Raw genomic sequence first — 24,431 nt, 5'->3', positions numbered from 1 at the left:
TAACTTTCACTCTTATGCTTTAAAACTAATAAAACTCAAAATTCAGTATCTCACAAAAATATAAGAATGACATGAGACCAATAAATAGGAATTATAATCCCTGATCATATAGAAAATACTGAGTGGATCGTTGTCACTGAGCTGTAAAAGGCAATTACTGAAAAAGTTTGCTGTTCATAGATTGCTGTATCAAAGCATATGGGCTGGAAAGTTAAGAGGAAGGAAAATGTTTTGCAGGAAAAGGCCTGCAAGCATGGATAACTAAAGCCCAGGGATGTAGAGCAAAGCCCATTCAAGAGTTTGTGTAAGATTCACAAAGTAAGGGTTGCAGCTGGAGTCAGCACTTCCACCGCACACAGATGTTTCCAGGACATGAGCTGCACATGCTCTGTTCCTTTTGTTAAGCTGAACTAGACACAATGTCATGCTCTCACAAAGGAGAAACAGGACTGGACTGTTCCTCAGTGTTTTCTAGTGAGGAACAGAATCTCAACCGCTTGAGGTCCGGCGGGAAGTTTCCACAGTCATTAATGAAGTGGGTCTGCATGGATTCTGCTGGTCTGCTGTGGTTTAGTCCAGAGCAAGTCCAGTCATTAGAGCGTTTCATAGTTGCTAAATGTGTCCTTAATAATGATGCTGTCGAGTCTAAGTTGCACTCTCTGCTTTGACCACAGGGGGACATCGGACCACAGGGCCCACCAGGAAACTACACCACTCAGCAGCGTCAGCCTATCACTGTAATCAATAATAATGCTTTTTTTTGTTTGTTTGTTTCTTTTTATCCACATACCTGCTCTGATAACATTTTAAACAAAACTTTACCAGATAATATGTTTAATCATTTTAGGGACCTCCTGGATTACAAGGTGACAAAGGAGAAAGAGGAGATCTGGTATGTGATTAGCCTTCATCACATAATAATTATTTCTGTTTTCATATTTGAAAGACGGGGCTCCTATGCTAATCGGGTGATCGGTTTATTTCAGGCAGACAACTTAGACGGCAAAGGAGAAACTGGTATAATGGGAATGCCTGGCCCTCGGGTAAGCATGGTCGCATTTTCACCAATCACCTTTTAATGCTCCTATTTTTACATGTCTTACATATATTCTGTTTGGATTCTTGTTTCAGGGCGAAAGTGGTGCAGATGGACCTCCGGGTCGAAAGGTTCGATGATGTTACTCTGTTTAACCTCGCATTAAAATTAAAACAGAATTTTCTGACTTGTCACTGTCACTTGTCGCACTGTTTCAGGGCGAGCCCGGTTATCCGGGGCTGAACGGCAGAGACGGACCTAAGGTGAGACAGCAGCATCGATGAAGGCATGGATGCTGTTTTTAAGTGAACAGCCAATGACTAATCAAGCTAGCGACTGATATTATCAAGGGCTAACTTCCTCTTTCTCTCATTTATAGCAGAGTTTGAGAACACAGTGGCTGTACAGTTTATATTCACACTGAGATTTTGTTGTCTGGACACTAAATTTGCCTACTCAAATAATGTAAACATTTAAAAAGAAATATGTAAGAAGCTGTTTTAGAACTACTTGAATTTAATTTATTGCGTCCAGTGAAATATACAGTCCAACCATTTAGAATCACTGTGAACCACATCTGGATTTTTGTTCGATTAAAATGAGTAAAAAATATCATTTTCTCTGTTTCAGGGAGGCAGAGGTGATCCAGGGGAGCTGATTTCATCAGGATTTCCCTGGTCTGTGGGTAAGGTGATTAATGACTGAACAAGCAGTTCAATTTGAGCGCCACAGGTCTAACATGTACTGAAGATGTTCCGGGTCGTCTTGTTAAAAGGCACTAAAATATCCTGAAGATAAGATAGTAAATGTGAATAAGCAGCAATTCTTCCAGAGGTCATGCTGTTTCATTATCTTCTGTGCTGAGCTGTGCGTTTCCCTTTTTATTCATCCATTGAGAATGATGTAATATCAAGACAAAAACAGCAATCAGATGCAGCAACATCCTTATTTCTTGACGTGTTTTGAAGAGTCATTTCTATACTAGAGAAAAAAAATCACATGACACGACATAGTGGATAATATTTTCCTTTTTGTCACATCTTTGGCAAAATATAATTAAAGCATGTGATCATCATGAGGTAGAAGATGACCTCAAATTTCTGCTCTTTCACACATAACACTTTTCTGTTCCACATTTGAAAACAGCTGAATGATGATGGTGAAAGGTTACAAGAATCACAACTGACTTATTGTGAAACTGTGTGTGGAAATTAGGGACATTACTCAAAGTGAATAATGAACGTTAGTGAAACAAATGAACTTCCTTCTGAAATTCCAAAGTGAGACGTTTAACAACTAATTAAGATCCTGATTAGCGGGAAAATTTACTTACCGTGGTCATTTTTTCTCTCCTTTCTCTCTTTTCTCTCCTGTTGCTTGTTTCAGAATCATCTTTCTTATATAATTTGCTATTCATATAATGGGACAGAAGGGGGACCTGTGCTTGTGAAGAAACACCACTAAAGCACCAGTTCGTCACTGGAGATTTTATGCATTGAACTCGAGTTAATTTGGGGGAAGGATTAAAAGAAACTGAATATACTCCAAGTATAGCTAGAAGAGAAGAATAAAAGAGACAGATCCAGTTGTCTGAAACATAAAATCTGTGCATGAATTCAGAATAAACAATAATTTGTTGAGTTTTCCCAACTTAAATTATGTCAGGGTTCCTGTATTTATATGAGAATACAGTGCTCCAGTTTAATTTATACCTTAATAATGGTCTGATATTAATATAAATTATGTGAATCGCTTTACATGCTGGTGGTGCATCGACACCAATCAATCAATCAATCAAATTTTATTTGTATAGCACATTTCAGCAGCAAGGCATTTCAAAGTGCTTTACATAATTAAAATAAAAACAGCAGGTGACATTGAATAAACAGTGAGAAAGAGATTTAAAAAAAAGATATAAACATTAAAACCCGCACCCCTTTTAGGACTTCAGTTAAACGTCGTTTAACTGGGACTCTTCTGGGACTTTAGCCAAAAACACAGTTTGACAAGGACTCCAACCTCTAGGTTTTTAGTTGAACGCCGTCAACTGGGACTTTACTAGACAAACACTCACATTATTTGTCAAAGGTGCCACGTTGAATAATCTGTAAAGTTGTCAGGAACAGAAGAAAAGCTGCTTCTTGTGTCTCTTTTTGGACTCTGAATGGAAAAAGACAAATGAGCTCAAGCAAGTGTCACACCGTTCCTTCAACCCAACTCAAACTGTTGCACATCTACCTTGGTCTGTGTGTGCCTTTATTGATCATAACAATTTATCAATTTACACATCTGATCCTAAAGCATTTGCATTGTAGTCTCTTCACATTAAGATCAAGATTACATTAGACCAATAAAAATAAAACAAAACATTTTAATACAGAAATGGTGGCTTAATGAAAAGCATGCACAACTATTGTTTTGCTGGAATGTTGACAGTTCGTTTGTTATTGGTTGAGAGACTGTGATGCGTCAACTAAAAAGCACCTCGCTAAAGTTTTCTCTACCTGTCTGAACTTTTTTAAGGTGGTCTTCCTGGGCCCCGTGGTGAGACGGGTCCAAATGGAGAGAGGGGTCCGATCGGAGACCAAGGCTTGCCCGGACCACCTGGACGTCCTGCCTCTGACACACAGCAACAAAGTTTGTAAACTGAATACATAAATCGAGAGTAATTTGCAAATTGAGAGAATTGTCATCAGTTATTTGAGGTCTGATGTGTTACTGCACAGTCCTTTTGGCTCTCTGGCAATGAATTGACTTTTACAATATTCGGATACAGGTTTAGTTTCAACACTTTTTTATATCACTGAACCCTCAAAGATAAAACAAAGTGGTTACATATTTATAAGGTTTTACTATAAATAACTATATAACTTCGAACTTTATATGCTTTACCTCAACATTGAAAAGGCTTGTGTCTTCCATAAGGTTTTGTGTTCAATTAATTGACTGATAGATTCCAACAAACTTGTTTCTCGTCTGTTCTTGTATTTCATAAGATCCGGATGTGACGTGTGAATTTTTAGACCTTTTTGTCTCCTTCATGTTGTCAGAGAAATGTTATTAAAATGATTTCTTGCTTCAGCTGGTTGGACAATAATCAGGTCTGGGCCAATTGTGGTTAATCCTGATAATTTGTGATTTTACAATGGAGGGATAATAATATTGTCACATAGTAACAAGTTGGTTTGGATAGCTTTTTATCCTCAATGAAAAAAATTATGACTTGATTTTTTTTTCTTTATCTATTCAAGTTATCTTTTTCTGGTATTAAAATTTTAATTTGACAAAATATGTAAAAGGGTAAACACTTTTTCATAGTATGATTCCTTTCCTCTACTCCACAATACAATCTCCAAACACATTTCTACAACATCATTCAGCTTCGAACTGAATATATGTCTGAAATTTTCAGCTGGAGTATGAGCGCAACAAGGAGGCTTTAGATAAAGAAAGGAAATAATCACAAAGAAAAGCTTTCAGAATGGACAGTAACTTGTTTTACTACTGTATTTCTTTGTGTTAGTTTGGGATTTCCTCGGCCCTTTTGGTGTAAAGGGGGAACAAGGAGACAAAGGTCTACCAGGAGACCAAGGAAGACCTGCCGTCTTTCCGGGACCCAAAGGATCTGATGGAAGTCCGGGGAGCAGAGGCCCACCGGGACCCAGAGGATCGTGTGAGTGTTTGTGTGTGTGAAGAGAGAGATTCCAGTTTCATCTCCGCCTTTCTTTTCTTTAACTTGTGTTTGCCTGTAGGGAAAGAGTTCTTTAAAGGAGAGGAAGGGCCAAGGGGAAGACCTGGCAATGCAGGGGCTAAAGGATTTAAAGGTGCTCTTCTCACTTGCAGAGAATCTTATTCTTAGCCTGATTCTGCGAAATCCCGCCTGACTGTGTTTTGTGAAAACAGGGCATCATGGAGAATGTCAGTGCAGTAGTGAAAATTTCCCCCGCGGCTTACCTGGTCCTGCCGGTGAGCTCGGAGATCCTGGGATGACCGGAGAGTTCGGATACGAAGGGGACATGGGAGACGAGGGTCCCCGAGGCGCCGACGGGTTTCCTGTAAGGAAATAATGACTTTAGTCTTTTTTATTTAAAATCCTCGATAATGTCTGTTCCCTCACACTTGACCATATTGCTTTGCTCTGAAGGGATCTGCTGGCCTCAATGGTTTTCCAGGGCCCAAAGGACGAAAAGGAGAAACAACTGTTGCGAGAGAAAAAGGTGCTTAGTTTGTTATTCCATTATTATTTCTAATCATTGACAGAATTACAAGTCGGTTTGTTTTCAGGGTTGTGTGTTTTAGAAGTTTACCCATGTACTTTCCTCGATACTCTCAGGATCCCCTGGAGAGCCTGGAGACCCGGGAATTGGTGGAGTGGTAGGATTACACGGTTCTCCAGGCCCAAATGGTCTCCATGGTCTCCCTGGTAACCCCGGTCCTCTAGTGAGTCCATCATTGCAGTCTTTACTGTTTCTTTTTTAAATTTGGTTAGCTTGCTAATTTGGATTATATTTCTTTGGAATATAATTAGATTTTCATGGTACTTCATAAATACAAGCCAAGTATTTATAGTTTTGTGATTCATGAATAAACACTAGCAGAACTCAAAGGTTTGGGGCCTTTATCATATTGCTTAACTTTCTGTATTTGGAATGCTAATATTGACATTTATAAAACACATTATTTTACTTCATGATATCTTTTAAATGCACAGGGATTGTCAGGCAGCAGACACTCTGAGATACTCTTATTAAAGCACGTTTTGATTCAGTTTGAGCATTCAATCTGCTTGAGTTTCTATCTGCTGTCAATTACAATGGATCTTATAAATCTGGAAAAGCTACAATTGTACCAGCACGAGTTTGCTGTTCTTATCCACCAATATTTAAGCACAATGGGTCAGTGAAGGAGCTCACTAATAATTGGAGAAACATGGGAAAACAAAGAAATTACAAAAAGTGGGGATATTGTCCAAACTGCAGAAAGACAAGACAGACACTGGTCAGAGAGGCTGCCAAAAGGCAGATATTTCGGACTAAAGAAAGACTGTTTTCTCCTACAGAAACTTACATTTACCCAAAACCTTGTGAGAAGACTTTTTATGGCTTGATGAAATAGAATGTGAATTTTTAGATCAACGTTTCTATAGGTGTTTCGCACAAAAACAACTGTCCCAACGTGGAAGAAGTTATAAAACCTAAAACCAAGAAGATGAAGAAGAATATTATTTTTCAGCATCACAGTAAGCTCAAGTCCAAATATTTTTTTTTTTTTAAAGTCTTCATGAAAGAAAAACTAAAAGATCTTTAGAATAATCTCAACAGAGTCCAGAATCAAATTTGACAGAAAATCTGTGGGCTTGTGTGAACTGGGATGTGGACAAGAGACGTTCCCTTAAATTGATAGATTTGGAGAACGATTTGCTAAGTCAAGATGCTGACCGAGTCCTTCTTGATAAGAGATTTGCAGATTTTCCACTTGAATAGCACAGAATCTGTCACATTATATGTGGAAAAGATGTCGAAGGGATTTATCATGGTCTCGTTTTTAAAAAATCACATAAATGGCATTTTTCCCTGGCAGGGCGAAGGACCCTGGGGAAAGCATGGAGACAAAGGGTTCCCCGGATGGCCCGGTACACCCGGTTCTCGTGGGGCGGCAGGAACGCCAGGTGAAAGCTTTGTAGGTATCAGAGGACAGCATGGCCCACCCGGTGATGACGGCCTCGCAGGCTATGACGGAGTTCAGGGAACGCCTGGAAGTCCGGGTAAGGAGCAGTTGACTGCCTGGTTTCCTTGATTATATTCATTCCTATTTTTGAGTTGCTTATTTTTTATTTGAACTTTTTTTTTTTCTGTTTTTGCTCTATATAATTTTTACCTCTCTTTCAAAGGGCTCTCTTTCGTAATCCATTACAAAAGCAGTGAATTTGGAATGAACGATAATGGCTTTTTGTTAAAAAAAAAGAAGGAAGCATGACCAGCTGTTTGCTTCTCTTCCTTCTGCTGTCTACTTAAAGCAAACGCTGCATCCCTCAAACCAGCTGAGCTTGTTTGGGACCAAGCTTATGCTTTTCAATAACTCTTGTTCCGAATGCATTTCTCTTTCATTCTCCTTCCTTTTCAACTGAAAGGCGGCTGTATTCCACATGGAGCTGGAGGACAGGTGGATGTGACAGGTAGCTGGTATAATAACCTTTTTTATTTGTTGCTCTTCTTTGCAACTCCTCTGTTGTGCTTTGCCTCTGACTTATTTAACTTGTCTGCATGAGAACTGAAGTGTTTACACTTTAAGATGTACTTTATTGAAACAGCAGCTAATGTAATGTCTGATTGTAGAAAACCTTCACGCTGGGCAGAAGTCAAACATCACTTGCACCCAAACAGTTATTCATAAACAGCCACGTTATCAAAAAGCTTTGACATTGTCCTGAAGGTTGCGTGTCCTATCATTTTCTCTCAGGTGATTGTGAACCTATCCCAGGTCCTCCTGGTCAGCCTGGACCTCAAGGAATCAGTGGAATATCAGGTTCTCCAGGTAAACTTACCGGCTGACTTGCGTTAAATCCTGTATGTCGGATGGTTTCCTAACGCTTTGCTCTGCTTTTGATCCAACAGGAGTTCCTGGCCCAAAAGGTTTCTCCGGTGCGCAAGGAGTCAATGGAGAGAAAGGAGAAGAAGGAGAGCGCGGCAGAGGCGGCATTCCTGGACCACGAGGTCAGAAGTGATGATAAGACATTATGCAAAGCTCTAATACACAGAAAAGGGGTGGCTTGGGCAAGAACCAGAGTCGGAGACAATGTCCGGACTCAGATGAACAAAGAGTCGTAAAACTTGACTGTGTGCTCTGGCCTAACCTTATGTCAGACAAGTGATCATGGCTTTGGGGGCTCGGTACAACAACGGAGTGAATGCGAGAAACGAGAAGAGTGAAAATCAATGGCAAGGAGTGAGAGAGAGAAAAAGCCAATGAGTGCTAGCAGCATCGGATTCAAATTCGTCTGGATCCAGACAGTCTCTGACATGTGGCAACTTTAAACCAGAACAGCAGTAAAATATGGTAGCATCATAGCATACAATCATCAGTGGCGGCTGTGGCTCAGGAAGTACGAGTTCGTCCTGTAGCCAATTGGAATCCCTTCTCAATTTTTTGGCCTGTGGGCCCAAATTCAACTGGGACTTACCTTTTATTGGTCATTTATGCGAGAAAACCATCCACTGTGGTTGAGTTAAAACAATTCTGCAAGGAAGAGTGGGTCAACACTCCTCCACAGAGATTTAAAAGACTCATTGGCTTTTATTGAATATACTTAGATATGTTGCCACCACAAAGAGTGCCACAACCAGTATTTAGGACAAAGAGGCATTATTTGTCACCTTGGGTCAGGTAGGTTTGAAAAGTTTTGGATTTAGTTTGAATTCAAACACATCACAGGTTTTAGGCCTGAACACTGAAGGTCTATAGTGTTTCAAGGAGTTGCCACAGTTATTCTTTTGAGTTGCTACTATAATAAAATTGTCTTTAACGTCCTTTTTTCTCATTGCAGGTTTTCCTGGTCCCCGTGGAGACTTGGGGACTCCTGGCACTAAAGGCTCTTCAGGGAATCCTGGTGTTCCGGGCATGCCTGGCCGATACGGATCTCAAGGGGGAAAAGGTGCTCACGGAGAAGTAATGGGAGCATCGTCTGGCCCTCCAGGCGACCCAGGACTACCTGGCCTGCGAGGGCAAAAGGGCCTACTTGGAGATCAAGGGCAGCCAGGGTTTTCAGGTCAGCTGATCTTTTCAACCTGGTCAAAGTGTGGAGTAAAGAGCGTTTGATATTTGCTGGAATGTTCTTGTTCAACCGATGTTTTCAGGAATCCCAGGGATGCCTGGCATGATCGGCTTCAGGGGACTGAAAGGCGCCCCAGGCCTGCCAGGGGAAGAGGGAAGATCCGGGCCAGCTGGGACGTACGGCTTCCCCGGGGATCCTGGCAGGTCGGGCCCACCTGGTCCGGCAGGGACAACTGGAGAGCCAGGTTAGAGAAGCAGACACACAGGCATATTCTTTAAAAGACAAAATAGATTTTTCACTGTTCCTACTGGCAAACTTGCTTTACCTCATCAGGAAGAACTGGAGAGAGAGGAACAGGAGGTGACCCAGGTCCTCCAGGTCCAACAGGATTAAAAGGAATGCCAGGTGTTTATGGAGATGATGGTGGGATCGGAGAGCGCGGCCCGCCAGGTGACCCTGGAGAACCAGGTGCAACTGGACGACCAGGCCTTCAAGGACTCAAAGGTCAGTTCCTTAAAAGGTCAACTGTTTGGGGGTGACATGAAAAACTTGACTATTTGTCAAACTGTCTAAGCTAAAATCTTGTTTTTCTGTCATTTTTTCTTCTCAGGAACAAAAGGTAGTCATGGAACGTATGGTTTTGAGGGAGTCACAGGAAATCCTGGTCTGAAGGGCTTTGAGGGACTAAAAGGGGGGTCTGGAACGCCTGGAGAAGTTGGCCTGAAAGGACTGTCAGGCGCAAAGGGAGAGAGAGGTAGGATCCAAGTCACTGACTGGTGTCACTGCTGTGATGGAACTGGTACCTATTATAGCCCTGGTCATTAACCTCTCCCCCTGCTTGCAGGCGAACAAGGTCTGCAAGGTAAACCGGGGGTTATGTCACCTAAAATGCTTATCCACATAAAGGGAACCAAAGGAGAGCACGGACACCAGGGCAATCCGGGTTTTACCGGACCAAGAGGTCTGCATCTTTAATCTCATATCAGAGTGTTAATTTGTTCTAAGGTCTCTGTTCCCTCCTCTCTCATTTCATATAAATCCAATTTCTTTCCCCCGTCAGGTACCAAAGGTCACCAAGGTGTGCCGGGCTATGATGGAGCTCATGGTCTTCCAGGGGACCCCAGCGATGAAAAAGGAGTTCATGGGGATCCAGGTGCACAGGGCCTGCCAGGCATTAAGGGAATGCCAGGGACACCTGGAAGCAGAGGCATTCAAGGCTTTGACGGAATGCATGGCAACAAGGTGAGCAAAGTTACCATGGCAACGTGCCTGCTTAGGAAGTGCAGCAGCATAGGAAGTGATGCTTTGCATCCAAATAATTCAACTTGACTGTCCAATGGGATTCATTATTTCCTTAGAGAATCAGGGTGTTTTTCCACTGATGTGTGAATATTTGAGAGCCACCGTATTATAATAGGTATATTACACAGAGGTAAAATATAAACCTCAGATTAATTCAAAATATTTTTAAAGTAACCACATTTGCCACCTTACTTAAATAAGTCGTTCCCTGTGAATGTAATGTGTTGACCCAATTTTGCATGATTTTCTTTTCTTTTTTTCTTTTTTTTTGTTGCAGTAGCCTGTCAAATCCCTAAATAAATGTTAAATTATTTGACCAAACGTTTAAAATGAGTTATGTTTCAGGGGGGCAAAGGAAGCCCGGGTGCCTACGGTCATACAGGAGTACAAGGAAAGAAAGGAGGAAAAGGTGAAAAAATCTAATTGAACCAATGAACTGCCACTTAGCCCCGGCTTGATGTAAATATGTGGAAGTTGCACTCTGTTATTAAGTACAGTAAAATATGACAGGTGACAAGGGCATTCAAGTGGACCTTCCAGGATCTCCAGGATTGAGAGGAGAGGATGGATTTACAGGAGAACCAGGTACAAACTGACCTCATACTGGTGTGGCTTCTTCTTCACTGGAGCCAATCGACACTGGTAAACTGGGAGTGGCTGACTTGAAAGGTTTGGTATTTCTCCCATAGGTCTGAAAGGTCTACTTGGACCAATCGGGGACCTTGGCATAACCGGATTTGATGGTATTGAAGGGGTAAAGGGAGAAGCCGGGAATCTGGGAATAGAAGGATTCCCAGGTAAAAATAATACCTTTACCCAGTTCATTACACATTCTCACGGATTTATACTCAATTGACGGGATTCTGATTATTTTTCCAGGGTTGGATGGGCAGAGAGGAACTCCGGGGAACCAAGGTCAAAAGGGTTTTCCTGGAATTCCCGGGGAAGATGGAATACCAGGCGTTCCTGGCTTCTCCGGAAGTAAAGGTAAAGCAAAAGGGCCAATACACTTTTGTCATTTATCTGAAATACGGTCTGCATTTAAAACTTTTTTTTTGACCAAATGTATTTTAAATGTGTGCAGGTTATTCCGGCCTACAGGGTCTTTATGGATTAGATGGACTGAAAGGACAGAAGGGTGTCTCAGGAACACCAGGTAACAAACCTAACAATCGCAAAGAAATAGTTAAACACAGATGGACGGAAATTACTTTTAAAGGGGCTGGATGTAAATGTAAAGCACATATTTTAGATTTTCACCTGCAAACGTTCTAAAAGCTTGTATTATTTTTCTTTCATGTCACAGTTGTGCACCACTTTGTGTTGGTCTATTGTGTAGAAGCCCAATAAAATACATTGAAGTTTGTGATTGTAAGGTGACAAAATGTGACAAAGTACAGATGTCTATTTTGCAGATGCAGAGTTCATGGAAATTGTGTAACAACTCGGTGACTTGAGCTTTGTAAACATTTTAAGTTTTTGTAACCCCCCCCCCCAAGTAATCTCTTTGTCTTTTAAAGAGTGCTCTTTTTGGTCACATCAGGTCTGGACATTGTTGGACCTGCTGGAGAAACTGGAGTTAAAGGAAGGAAAGGAGAAAGCGGTATTCCCAACAGCCAGCCAGGTTCTCCAGGTCCATCAGGACTGAAAGGCTTCCAGGGAAATCTGGGTGAGCCAAAGACCTTTACCTGCTGCACATGCTACGTGGGCACGTTTCTGTGGGACTTCACTTGCATAAAGCTTGACACCATGTTTCATTTATTCAGGTGACTATGGCCAACCTGGACTGCCAGGATTACGTGGCCTTCAGGGACCAAGCGGGATCCCAGACATAGCGGGAAAGAGGGGGAATCCTGGCTTCCCAGGACCTCGAGGATCCCAAGGTTTGTCAGAAAGCAACATTTCTGAATTTCTTTTCTTTCTTAAGCACTTTATTAATTGGGCTTTGTTGATAGTTGTTAACAAAATCCCCAATGTAACTGGCAGTGGAATAATTTTGCGTGTACCCTCATGATTAGTTGTAGTATTGTATTTTCCATTTTTTTATTACTATTTTATTGAAGTATTTTTCAGTTTTTTATTTCCATATTGAGGTAAAGGCCTGCTACAGGTTTTACTGAACAGAATCAGTAGCTCCAATTATTTGGGTTAAATATCTCACTCTCTTCACTTGAAAACAACAGTTTTTGATGTTTGGAGAATTAAGTGGTTAACTAGAAATAACCTTTATATTAGAAAACTGTGTTTTTTTTCTGTATGCTAAAACATAATACTCCTCCCATCCTTCTGCTTTTTTCTATTCTAACATTAGAAGTCACCAAGAGTTATTTGTTTATACTTTCATTCATTTGAATTGCTGTTTCTCAGGTTATCCTGGAGCAAGCGGACCACCTGGACTGGATGCTTTCCCAGGAGAGAAAGGTGTACCAGGCGAAAATGGGTTCCCCGGCCCCACTGGCACGAGAGGATCTCGAGGAGATTCAGGTCCAGCAGGCTACAGGGGCCCTGATGGAATCTCTGGGAAGAAAGGTAAGTGAGATGTCAAGAAAACATCTTTGACCAGACCTTGTGATTCCAGTAGGTCTCTATGTTGTTTCTTCTTATTTACATATGTACATGTGTGTATTTTTTTAACAGGACCAAAGGGAGACCAAGGTCACATGGGAATTCCTGGACAGACTGGCTTACAGGGAGAGAGAGGACCAGTGGGCCCGAAAGGAGACACTGGATTGCCAGGTCAGATATGGGCTCCTAATAAACTGGCAACCATTGGACTAGTAAAGATGGATGTTTGTCACAAGGCTCTTTACAGTTTGCTTGTGTTTTTGTATATTCAATCAAACGCTCTACAATTATTTGTCTTATGTATACCTAAAAAAACGATTTCTCGTACCACTGCTTTAGTCTATGACAGGTTTTGATATGGATGATAAGGCTAACCACCCAGGACACTATTCTGTCTTGATGCTCAAAAAGATATTCAAAACAGATTCTTATTGCTGATTTGCATGTCTCGCTAATGGTAGGGCAGACTCTGTGATGTTTTGTGCACAATCTAGGCAAGATAAAGGCAGTACAGCTAACTACTAAATCTGAAGTTAATATCTGATTAGCAGTTTTCTGTTTAGTGCTAGGCTTTTTCCCTTTTCTGAGGGATACAGAACTGCTTTTTACCTTCTGTAGTTTAAAAATTAAAATGCTTAGTTTAACACAATAATGAAAGTCACAAAATGTCAAACTGGTCGAACTGGACTTCGTTAAAATCACAAGAATATGTGAAGTGCAGCGACTTCACCCTGAGACACTGAACAAGCAATCGACCCCACAGGTTTTCCTGGAGCGCCTGGGAGCCAGGGCGGTCTTCCACCTTCCATTACAGTCCCAGGAGAAAGAGGCCTTCCAGGACCGCGAGGTATCCAAGGCCCGAAAGGGATTTCAGGGGGGCCAGGACCTCGAGGCCCACCTGGAGATCCAGGTTAGTTTACAATTTTTCATACTAACCCATTTTTACCAAATGAGTATAAAACGATTTCATTGATAATGTATCCAAAGTACAAGAAAAGCACTGCGACGGACTTATTCTGTTTCTGAACAGGGTTCATGGGACCTGTTGGAGTTAAAGGCATGCCTGGGATTGGTGGTACTCCAGGAGTGCCAGGTTACCGTGGCGAGGTGGGCAATGTGGGGCACCCTGGTCTCCAAGGCATGGAAGGTACATCTCACACTGCAGGGCAGCCTGGGATTAGGGATATAATCCTGGATTAAAAGATTTAAAGTAAATGGGGGTTAAGACAAAAAAAAAAACATTTTTAAAAAATGTTGAAGGTTCAAATATTGTTTTTGTTGAAAAAGCGTCTTAGTAATATAGATATAAATCAAACCCAATGACAACAACAGATGGCTAACTGAATCCATGATTCCCCAAAAGGTCAAAGAGGCAGGTCCGGCGGCCCAGGATTACCTGGCATGGCGGGCCGCAGTATCAGCGTGGGCTACCTGCTGGTGAAACACAGTCAGTCAGACCAGACGCCAATGTGTCCGGTGGGAATGTCTAAACTGTGGGACGGTTACAGTCTACTGTACCTGGAGGGCCAAGAGAAGGCCCACAACCAGGACCTCGGTGAGTCAGTGTGAATAAGTTGACTCTTTTCTTAGCGTTAGATGATGTTGCTGGTTTTACTAACATTAATCGTACTATCTTGTCATAAAAGGTCTTGTAAAAGCAGAAAATGAAACCCACAAAGTCTCAGAAACCTCCTGCTTTGTCTGTTATTTGTGTCCTTTGCCGGGACTGAATCCTTCCCAGCACTTGTCCTCTGATCTTCCCAGTCGGATTCAGTTGCTTTGAGGATTTTTAATAAAGTTATCTAATCTTGTTCCTGGGAGAAATCGGGTTTTCAAAGAAGCAGAATTAATTTTGCATTTCATGTTTTGCCAAAAAAAACCCCGATAAAAATCAGAGAACCTCTGAGAAAATTCTCGTAAATTCTATTCTACTTAATTTTCCACCAGATCTTGCTTCTTTGAAAACTCAAAATACTTGAGAGGTGAAGCAGGAGACATGGCAGGGGGGAAAAAAAACAAACAACTTTAAGCCATTTAATCTTTAAACTCACTTTTTCGATGTTTGTTCCCAACAGGTTTGGCTGGTTCCTGCCTCCCACGGTTCAGCACCATGCCCTTTCTGTACTGCAACCCTGGGGACATTTGCTACTACGCCAGCAGAAATGATAAGTCCTACTGGCTGTCAACCACTGCTCCCCTCCCCATGATGCCTGTGGAAGAAAAAGAAATCCAGCCGTACATCAGCCGTTGCTCGGTTTGCGAGGCTCCATCAGTCGCTATTGCAGTTCACAGTCAGGACATCACCATCCCACAGTGTCCCGTGGGCTGGAGGAGCCTGTGGATTGGCTACTCATTCCTCATGGTGAGTTCCTGTTTTGGGCGGAAAAATAAAAGCTCCTGACTTCAGTTGATTTACATTGTGTTGCAAAATCATCTTCACATCTTCTTTGGTGTGTTTTGCAACAGTTTTATGTGAGATAGCATCATGACGTAGCACATAATTGTTAGGTGAAAGACAAATAGTTTTCATGTAGACGCTGATATTTTTGCAAAATAACACAACCTCTGAGTGAACTAACGGAGAAAGTCATCAACATCAGTTTACAAGACTCTGCTTTGGATCTACACCAGAGCGTTGACTCAGGCTTATGTTTAGCATTTCTAAGCCTCTGAAGGGTGAACCTCTGCAGCAGTCTCAAGTCTTTCGCAACCTCTAATAGATTTTCTGGTATTTAGCTCCATCCATTGTCTAAAACCGTAAATAAGCGCCGTTGTAATTGCTGAAGAAAAGTATTCCAGTAGGAATAACATGTTCAGGATTATGTGCAGTGGTAGTTTTTGTGGATTACAAAATGACACCCCATGTAGCAACACTAGATTACCCTTTCATTTCCACCTCTGTCTCACTGGAAGGCACTCTCACCTTTCTTTCCCACAGCATACGGCAGCAGGAAACGAAGGCGGCGGTCAGTCCCTGTCATCGCCCGGCTCCTGCCTGGAGGACTTCCGCACAACGCCTTTCATTGAGTGTAACGGAGCCAAGGGCACATGCCACTACTTTGCTAACAAGCACAGCTTCTGGCTGACATCCATAGACCAGTCGTTCCATACTCAGCCATCATCGGAGACGCTAAAGGCGGGCCAGCTCCTCTCACGCATCAGCCGCTGTCAGGTCTGCATGAAGAACCTGTGAGGAACTCTGCCGCAGCGCCGACAGACGGACCTGAAGTTCTTACCTGAGTCGACGCCAACGAGTAACTTTCTCACAAGCCACAGAGCTCAGATGTGCAATGACTGTGCAATTCTTTGAGCTTTAATGTGCACTGTAGATACAGCAAGGAAAGCCATAAAATAAGAACTGCATCATGGAACAACTGTATGTTTGTTATCTGTAATTTTGTGTGTTAAACTTGACTTGGTGCTTTACTTTTTAACTTATTACCTCAGTTATTATGACACATTGTTAACCATCAAAGACCACAAAGTACAGCTGAACCAAAGATGCTTCTGTTTAACTGCGTATTCCTGTGGCTGAGCTGCAGCAGCCCCACCTTGAAGCCACTAACACTGCCTCCCAGCCAGCTGAGGGTCCTTTTTTTTTTACATATCCTGCATCATTTTATTTGCTTGTACAAAGCCTATTTTTCTATATTTACAGCAAACTGTGCTCTTTTTTTTAAATGCATGTATCAACTACTGTTAGCTCAACTGTTTTTCATATGTTCACAAAATGCACTGACTGTGTTTAGACATTTAAATAAAATAAATTTGACCCTCTCTCTAGGCGTTTCAATGCATAGTATTGTTAGAAAATATTTTACAGCACTCATATTTTGCTTCTAATAAACCAGACCTAACTAAAACATGTCAGGACAGGACAAACTCCGTCATTCAAGACGTAGCAATTATAGCTAACTGATTTTGCTAGTATTTGTATCTGAGTAGTGAACATTTGTATTTTTTTTCTGTAAGCTACTGATATTTCTCCTAGATTTAAATTGAGATATTATCGTTTTGAGTAACTAATTGCAGAAAATGAGTGTCACAATAGAATACCTACTTCCATTTCCTACTTGCAAAACCACCTTGTAATTATTTTTTCTTAAATTATGGGGGATTTGCTTTTAATTTGTTGCTGTGTTTTGTAAGAACAAATTATGTTTCGGCTTTTTTTGTTAAACAAGACAAAGATTATCTTTGTCCTGTTTTCATCTGAAAACATGAAAACAGTTTTCAAAAGATGATTTGATGCATTGGGGAAAAACTGCTATTCAAATCAACCTGAACTTATGTAAAAAAGCCTCAGCCCTGTAAACCTTTGTGCTACAATTTTAACTGCAGTGGCAAAATGTTCTGCATGATAGTTTTAATTTCGCCATGCTGAAGGACTTTTGCATAGGAGTGGCCTGTCACGAAATGGTCACACTCCATCACTTCAGTCGAATTGAAGTCCAGATTTTCTGTAAATCGTCTCCAACTTGTTTTCTTTTGCTTTCTACCCATTCAAAGGCGGGTTCACTGGCGTGCATTGGATCAGTGTCCAACTGCATAACACAACTGTGCTGAATCTAAGGTTATGAATTGACAGCTGGACATTACACTTCCAGATTGTCTGACAGAAAGCAGGATTTATGGTTGCATAAAATGCTTCTTCACAGCATTTTATTTTCTTATGAATTTGCTAAGTGCTCAACTCTCAACTAATTTAATTCAGTTGCATATTATTTAAGAACATTTTATTCCATTTCATTTCATTTTGGTTCCGATCCCCGTTTGGGTCAGATTATAATCCATCCACCTAAAATGATGGGAGTGAATTCCTGCTGGCAGATACTATTTACTGGAGTCAAACTACTACTGACGGTATGAGGAGAGCATAGAAAGCCGTTTTAAATGGAATCAGATATGAACCAACACATGGTCTGAGGGGAACATTACACTTTAGATGGTATTTCCACATAACAGCTGAGCCAGTATCTTAGGTCAAGACTTAAGTTTGTTAACCGCTCCAGGAGGAGTGTCTTAACGCTGTCAATCACACTCATGTATGAGCTGCTTATTGTGCTAGTGGCAGATAAACGAAGTACAATTACAGGAAAACTGTTCATCCACTGTCATTTAAAAAAAAGGAAGCATGTCTGGCTAGTTGGACAAAGAGAATAGAGAAATGAGAGACAGTTTGAGACTCCTGGGCACCACTGAAGATCAAATCTGATGGTTTCCATGATGCGGTCATTCACCTCTTCACGTCTAATATAACTGCGCCAAGTAAAACAAACATGACAGACTATAAAAAAGGGTCAAAGGTCAGAGAGCTAAAGCAGAGTCTCTAAAGTGGGTCAAATGGTCTACTTCAGCTCTAAAACTAAAATAAAAAGGTAAAATTCACATCAATACAATGTCATTTGATTCAATATTTTCATTTGTCTAATAAAGTTGCATATCCAAGAATGCAGGCAAACCTGAAAATAAATTCTTTTATTACATTTTATATAAAATTATATTTTAAAAATTAAACACTGATATTTTCATCATTCAAATATAAAGACAAACATCAATATTTGTAAAAACAAAATTAAAAATGGTTTAATTAAAGTGAAATGTGATCAAGATTGTACAATAAAAAGCGAAATGAATGATTAGTGCAGTTCATTTAGTGGCAGTACGTAGTAAAACATTTACAGCAGTAATTTGCTTTCTTTTCTTGATGTGTTTTTTTGGGCCACAGGCACATCTTTGGAATATTTAAGCATAGTTTGAGTTATTAAAGTAGGAGATCTATTGCATAAAGTGATATTTCCCTTCCTATTAAAATGTCTCTACACAACCTGGATCTATACTCATATACATCTTCACATCATTGGGAAATGTGTTTGCTATCGAGTCACAAGTCAAGGCAAACGCAAAACGGTACCGTCACAGTGTGGATTTAATGCTCAGTCAAACACGGCGACTGATTAAAAACGTGTCTGCAGCTGGGAGCCTCGTTGATGCTTCAGATCTCTAACAGCAGCTGGATTTGCCCCGCTTCCCGCTGACCTGCCTCCAGTCCTCCAGATCTACGGTTGGAGACGCCTGGTTCTCTCGTCTCTTCCTCAGGATGGCGGGCACCGCCAGGTCGAACAGCGTCTCAAACAGGACGTCCACGTTGTACCCGGTCTTGGCGCTCGTCTCGAAGCACATCTTGTCTGCCGGGAGGCTGCTCTTCTCGTCCAGGCCTTTGTATCGCAGTATTCTCCCGTAAAGGGCCACCGCGTCCTCCCGCGCCACCTGCTTGTGAAGCAGCATATCGGAGAGGGACACGGGGGACACGGGAGGAGTGGGAGAGGCGGACAACACGTGCGGTTCTGTCCTCTCCTCCTCGCACTCGGTTCGGTCCTCGGGGAGTCCGTCCGAGTCCTGGCAAAGGTGGGCTTTGGAGTCAGTCAGGTCGGCCTTGTTTCCCACCAAGGCGTAGATGCAGTCGTGGTTGGCGGTATCAGTGAGAGACAGGAAGCGCTCCTCCAGCTCAGCGAGGCTCTGCCAGTTAGAGACGTCGTAGGTCAGGATGATGGCGGCTGCTCCTCGGCAGTACATGGAGCCCAGACCGTGGAACTGCTCCCGACCTGGAAAGACGGGAAAAGTTACCGCTTTACCAACGTTACCTCAGTCAGACTGGATCAAGAGCATCTGAACAGAGAATAGCAAATTCAGTTACCGATTCTCAATCACATTTAGGTTTGGACTTTGGCTGGACCACTTTAATATGAATATCCTGTCATAGAAAACACCCCATTCAATCGTAGCGAGTCCTTTGAGGTTTCTATCAGGTTTTCTTCTAGTATTGTCCTGTATTTAGCTCCATTCATCAACCCAACTAGCACTGAAAACCAATCCTACTACAAAGTGTTCATAGACTTTCTTTAGCAGTCAAAATTTAAATATCCAAGAATATTAAGGCATTTTGAACAACTGTTGGATTAGTTTGGATATAATACTGCAAACAGATTTCTCTTTAAGTAACGTATTTTGCTAGACAATCGAGTCCTTGTTCCTCATTGCGGATCAATTTGTTTGGTGTAAACAGTCTGGGAAAAAACCATCTGTAACACTTTATTTGAAGAAAAAGCTGTGAAGTCTTTGTCAGGCCACGCAGACCTGGCAATTTGTCTTTTTTCCTGAGGGAAACTGAAGAATCTTAGCAATAAAAGGAAAAGGGATTGACCAAAAGCCTTTCAAACAGAAGAAGCTTGAGCTGCTTCCGCAGAAATCTAGCTTTCTTTCAATGTTAAACCCTCAAACCTGTAAGGGATAAAAAAACTTGAGTCAGGTAAGGAGTCTTTACAACCATTTTTCGTTGTTTTTTTTTTTACAAGCAGTGTAGTAGAAAGAAAAACCAGAGTGTTTTATGCAAGACAGTCAGCAGCTTAAAAAAAAAAAAGCTTTGAAGTCGGGACGTGATGGGGAACATTGTGTGTAGGAACACATTTCACTGGGAACGTTTCATTTAGTGGTTTAGTAATTCAATATGCCCAGCTACAACAAATGGGGTTTAAACAATAGAGTAGTGATCAGTCACATATTTTTGGACAAAAATAACTCTGTACAGTGAACCCCAGGTATTTGCAGGAGTTAGAGAACCTCAGCTGCCTGCGAATAGCTAAAATCATCAAATACTTATAACTGTCAATTTTAATAGTTCAAACACCAAATATACCTCATTATGAATTAATGCACACAGTGGAAACAGTCTTAGCACAGTAGCAAAAGCTAACAACTGCAGTTTTCCTTATTTTCGCTCTTGGCATTACAGCCATTCAGCAGAAAGGAAAATAAATGGTGCTCATGAATAAAGACCAGCCAACAAGAAGTGCAGCATCTAGGTATTTCAGCTTGCCAAGCAGGATTTCCTTTCCAGTATCATAGATATGGCTTACAAAAACTATCCAAAGAGAAGGGAGTTTCCAGAAACAATTTGGAGTTCTGTTTCATCAATAAAGAGTACGAATACTGAACTCCAAATAGACGAGTGTCCACTGCAGTTGAATAAACACGGATTGTTTCTTAGTTTGGCTTCATTTGAACTGAAATCCAAGCAAATAAAAGTTAAAAACTATGCATCATACTTGACCCCCGAAAAACAAGAAAAAAAAAAAAAAAGCATGTTGCTCTGGCATCATGGAAAGTTTATGATGGTAAATGTTAGTGGCCTTGGTTTATCTTCATACTGCTAACCAGTCAATATTTCATCTGGACTGATGTGAAGTTGTGCCAGAGACACCGCATTCACTAAAATCTGAAATGAAGCCAATTTTCTACCTACAAATTCAACATAACACTTTTGTTTATTTTATTTTTTTTAAACTGTCAGCTTTATGACCAAGAGAAGTGTGTCGCATTTGTGGAAATGCTGCTGTTTGTGTGAAACTTTGGAAAAGACAGGATGAAGCAGGGAGAGCCGCGACTCATCATGTGACTAAAGAGGAACTGGGTCGAGTTTCTTTTTAAAAACCAGGCCTGAACATCACACTTGAACTGAAAAAAAAAAATGGGGTAAATGTCGCCGGGCGCAACGTGACTGACGGCCATCCAAAAACTACCATGACCCCTCTGACTGCTGCTTCTGCTTCCACAGCTCTGCGGTCGGTGCTGATAGATATGCAACAATAGCTTTACTAAACTGTGATTCAATAGCGCTGATCTGGCATTTCCCGGCCATGTTGCGTGAACAGATGCACCGTGAGACCACAGAGGTCACGGACTGAAGGGACACAGGCAGGAAATGGCTCACTGGTGACAAGGCCAGTTTTTCCCTTATCTCTGTGGCTCACTAGCTCAACTGAAGCTTAGTTTGTGTTTGGTTAAAATGGTTCTCTATTAATCATATTTACACAACACTGGAATGCCATTCTGAGATTATCACGAAGTAGCAATATCCAGGTCAACGTGAATAAAAGCAGTTAAAACCTTAAAAAAAGAAAGAAAAAGCTGGCATGGTCTCTTCATAAATCACAAATGTTTTAGGTCCTATATAAATATGAACAGTAGTTGAAGACCTGGTCGTAGTCTTCATCAACCCTCTCACTTTCTTACTGTAAAGGAAAGTCATGCGGGTGTTTAATAGCATAGCAGTTTGGTTGATTTTCACACCATTGCGATAGATAAAAACAGTTTCACATGCAAGTATCAGCCGATCTAATATCACAAAAAAAAAAAAAAAAAAAAAAAGGAAATCAAGGCTGATTTATCGGTGCAGCCCTACTTTTCTTCACCAAAATATGATGCTCAGCTGACTGTGACGGTGAAATAGCAAACATAAGATCAGTGGTCCTTTGCTAACAATGTGAACTCTGTATTTCTGAATGTTTTTGTCCGACTTTCCACAAAATGTTAACTGAAAATACACCAACTATCAAAGACCACATATGGTTGCACTCTACCACCAGAGCTGTAGAGTCAAAACACAACACACCATAACCAGATTTCAATGAAATCCGTCAGTCTGGAAGCAGACGGACAGACTGGTTTGGTTTTCAATCAAACCACTGATGTAATCAACCTTCGCTTTGATCATACCCAAACTGATAAAAAACATCTTAGACCAACTGAAAAGTGTTCAGATTTTTCATGCATTAAAAGCAGCTAGAGTTCATCAATTTCTGAAGGCTCTCCTTCAAAAGGCACCAAACAACTGTTGAAATAAAAGCAGATGGGGGAGTATGTGAACAGATGCGAACCCACACAGTGATGGAAAATGCTTTGATTGGATCACATTACTACAACACTGAGCATCACAGCACATGACGGGCAAAACAGTGATTCTAGTACAAATCAAGCAGGAAGAACTGAAATTACTTCACGAGTAGTATGACTAATTAGCATTCTGACCAATAAAAGCAACAAAAAAAAAAAAGAGAAACAATTGTGCTACATCATGATAACATATTTGACTTTGGATGAAGCAGGATGTAAAGAGTTCAAAAAAATAAAACATTTATCAGTAACTTTTGACTCCAAGTATCATACCAAAAGGCGAAGTTGTGACAAAGCAGAAACTAAAAAAAAAAAAAAAAAAAAAAAAACTATTTATATCAGCATATCTAAGGGAGTACAAATGACTGTAAACTCTTTTTTCTAACGCAACAGACAACCTAAACTTGCATTTGTGTTAAGTGATGATCTGGAAAACACCTTTACTACAAACTCAAACTGAATTAGTTCAGACACTTACCAGCACATCAAACTCTGTGGTGTGACAAACCGATAAAACGTTTTGTCACACCACATCTATGTTTTAAAGTCTTTACCAGAGAAAGTGCATTTAGATAAAAAGTTTCCCCACTCCCACCTGTTGCGCACAATACCCGTCATATGGGTAAAATACAGATATTACACTTTCCCTGTAAAATGTGGCTATTTGGAAAGGTTTTCGGTTGAAAAACATGGACAGAAATGGTGTGGAAACTAATAAAACTCTTTACATGGCAGTGCTGTTTGGGTTAGAAATAGTTGGGGATGTTTAAAAAAAAACAGATAAAGTGTTAAAAGTAAATATAGTGATGGTTTAAAATTAAATTTTCTTTACTCAAAGTTACAGCTTGAGAATCTATCACGGTGCAACTTTGATAGATACAAATGCCCATCTATCTACTCAAACATGCAATAACACCTCATCTTTATTCTTGTGTGTGAGAGAAAGCTGGTATCTGGCTGGCTGGACCTCATTGTGTTGGATTATCGGATTGTTTTCCTCCTGTCTGACCTGAAAAGATTGGATTGTGCAAGGCTTTGCATGAGCAGCTCTGGTTGTTCCTAACAGGCCAGGGGGGAAAGCTTCCAGGCCACGGTTCCCATGAAGCAGGCCGCCTGGCTGTGATCACTGAGCGGTCACATGCCGCTGATTGCCTCGGGTGGCGACACAGCATGTCTCCTCAGGTAAACACTGATAATGAAGCACACACAAACTAGCCACGTCAAAAAAAAAAAAACAAGCGGATGTATTACCAGCTGTGTCCCAGATTGATATGTTGTACGGTCCCCACTGTTTGAGGAAAAAAGCCCCTCCGACGGTGCTAATGGTGTCTTTGAACTTCCTCTCCATGTATCTGTGGAGCAGCGACGTCTTCCCCACGTTCATGTCGCCCAGGAAAACAAGCTTCACGTCGGGTTTCTTCATCTTCGACAGGTCGGGCATGGTGATGGTCTTCAGTCTACTAGTGTTATTTATCTATTTATTTTCAAACTCAGTCGAGGAGACGCGACCTAACACAGGAAAATGACCCCACGAAAGTACCGAATTTCTGCAACGAAAAGCATTTTATGAACAAAAATAAAAGAAGATATTTCTTCTTCACTGTGTGACAGTTACACTTCAGCACATTCCTGCTTAGTGAGTCTGAACTTCAAAAAAGTAACTGAGGTGAAACAGGAAGGAGGTGGGGAACCAAAGAGCGAGGAGGAGTTTTTTCTCCCGCGGTACTGTCTTACAGGCTCATTTAACGGAATCTAACGTCTTTTAAAGACGGAATCCGGCTTTTAAAAACTTTTAAAAACTAAAAGTGGTGATTTTCTTTTTGTTTTTAATGCCCTTGTACACTAATATATATATATATATATATATATATATATATATATATATATATATATATATATATATATATATATATATATATATATATATCGCTGCTCCACAGATACATGGAGAGGAAGTTCAAAGACACCATTAGCACCGTCGGAGGGGCTTTAGTTATATATATATATATATATATATATATATAT

At 41.0% G+C, this 24,431-nt stretch overlaps 2 protein-coding genes across 4 annotated transcripts in view; one reads left to right on the top strand and one right to left on the bottom strand.

The window, feature by feature from the left end:
- col4a2 (collagen, type IV, alpha 2) overlaps nt 1-16,451 on the top strand; it is a 57,762-nt gene extending 41,311 nt beyond the window's left edge. Inside the window, exons 13-48 of one of the 3 annotated variants that reach the window (XM_081602282.1) lie at nt 675-737; nt 848-892; nt 987-1,043; nt 1,132-1,167; nt 1,255-1,299; nt 1,667-1,721; nt 3,560-3,673; nt 4,560-4,709; nt 4,789-4,860; nt 4,940-5,091; nt 5,181-5,253; nt 5,370-5,476; nt 6,617-6,800; nt 7,167-7,211; nt 7,496-7,570; nt 7,651-7,749; nt 8,580-8,801; nt 8,890-9,051; nt 9,141-9,311; nt 9,418-9,561; nt 9,652-9,768; nt 9,868-10,049; nt 10,455-10,518; nt 10,620-10,694; nt 10,799-10,906; nt 10,989-11,096; nt 11,194-11,265; nt 11,653-11,778; nt 11,876-11,992; nt 12,477-12,638; nt 12,747-12,845; nt 13,438-13,584; nt 13,705-13,821; nt 14,038-14,229; nt 14,750-15,036; nt 15,613-16,451. In XM_081602282.1, the coding sequence (XP_081458408.1) occupies nt 675-737; nt 848-892; nt 987-1,043; nt 1,132-1,167; nt 1,255-1,299; nt 1,667-1,721; nt 3,560-3,673; nt 4,560-4,709; nt 4,789-4,860; nt 4,940-5,091; nt 5,181-5,253; nt 5,370-5,476; nt 6,617-6,800; nt 7,167-7,211; nt 7,496-7,570; nt 7,651-7,749; nt 8,580-8,801; nt 8,890-9,051; nt 9,141-9,311; nt 9,418-9,561; nt 9,652-9,768; nt 9,868-10,049; nt 10,455-10,518; nt 10,620-10,694; nt 10,799-10,906; nt 10,989-11,096; nt 11,194-11,265; nt 11,653-11,778; nt 11,876-11,992; nt 12,477-12,638; nt 12,747-12,845; nt 13,438-13,584; nt 13,705-13,821; nt 14,038-14,229; nt 14,750-15,036; nt 15,613-15,867 (4,299 nt within the window). In that variant the 3' untranslated portion in view covers nt 15,868-16,451. Of the gene's footprint in view, nt 1-674; nt 738-847; nt 893-986; nt 1,044-1,131; nt 1,168-1,254; nt 1,300-1,666; nt 1,722-3,559; nt 3,674-4,559; nt 4,710-4,788; nt 4,861-4,939; nt 5,092-5,180; nt 5,254-5,369; nt 5,477-6,616; nt 6,801-7,166; nt 7,215-7,495; nt 7,571-7,650; nt 7,750-8,579; nt 8,802-8,889; nt 9,052-9,140; nt 9,312-9,417; nt 9,562-9,651; nt 9,769-9,867; nt 10,050-10,454; nt 10,519-10,619; nt 10,695-10,798; nt 10,907-10,988; nt 11,097-11,193; nt 11,266-11,652; nt 11,779-11,875; nt 11,993-12,476; nt 12,639-12,746; nt 12,846-13,437; nt 13,585-13,704; nt 13,822-14,037; nt 14,230-14,749; nt 15,037-15,612 lie in introns of all 3 variants that reach the window. The other 2 variants (XM_081602276.1, XM_081602284.1) reach the window with 2 other exon arrangements.
- A 2,134-nt stretch (nt 16,452-18,585) lies between these two features.
- Nucleotides 18,586-24,125, bottom strand: rab20 (RAB20, member RAS oncogene family). The gene is made up of 2 exons (XM_008401610.3): nt 23,658-24,125; nt 18,586-19,279 (listed from the first exon to the last, which is right to left on the bottom strand). Exons 1-2 carry the CDS (start codon nt 23,845-23,847, stop codon nt 18,678-18,680), a joined length of 792 nt encoding a protein of 263 aa, XP_008399832.2. The 5' UTR covers nt 23,848-24,125; the 3' UTR covers nt 18,586-18,677.
- Between the last annotated feature and the right edge of the window lie 306 nt (nt 24,126-24,431).

This window comes from Poecilia reticulata, chromosome 2 (assembly GCF_904066995.2).
Source record: "Poecilia reticulata chromosome 2, P_reticulata-male-v2, whole genome shotgun sequence".
Classification (NCBI taxonomy): Eukaryota; Metazoa; Chordata; class Actinopteri; order Cyprinodontiformes; family Poeciliidae; genus Poecilia; species Poecilia reticulata.
Note: the sequence above shows the minus strand (reverse complement) of the source record. Positions and strands in the feature narration are given on the sequence as shown.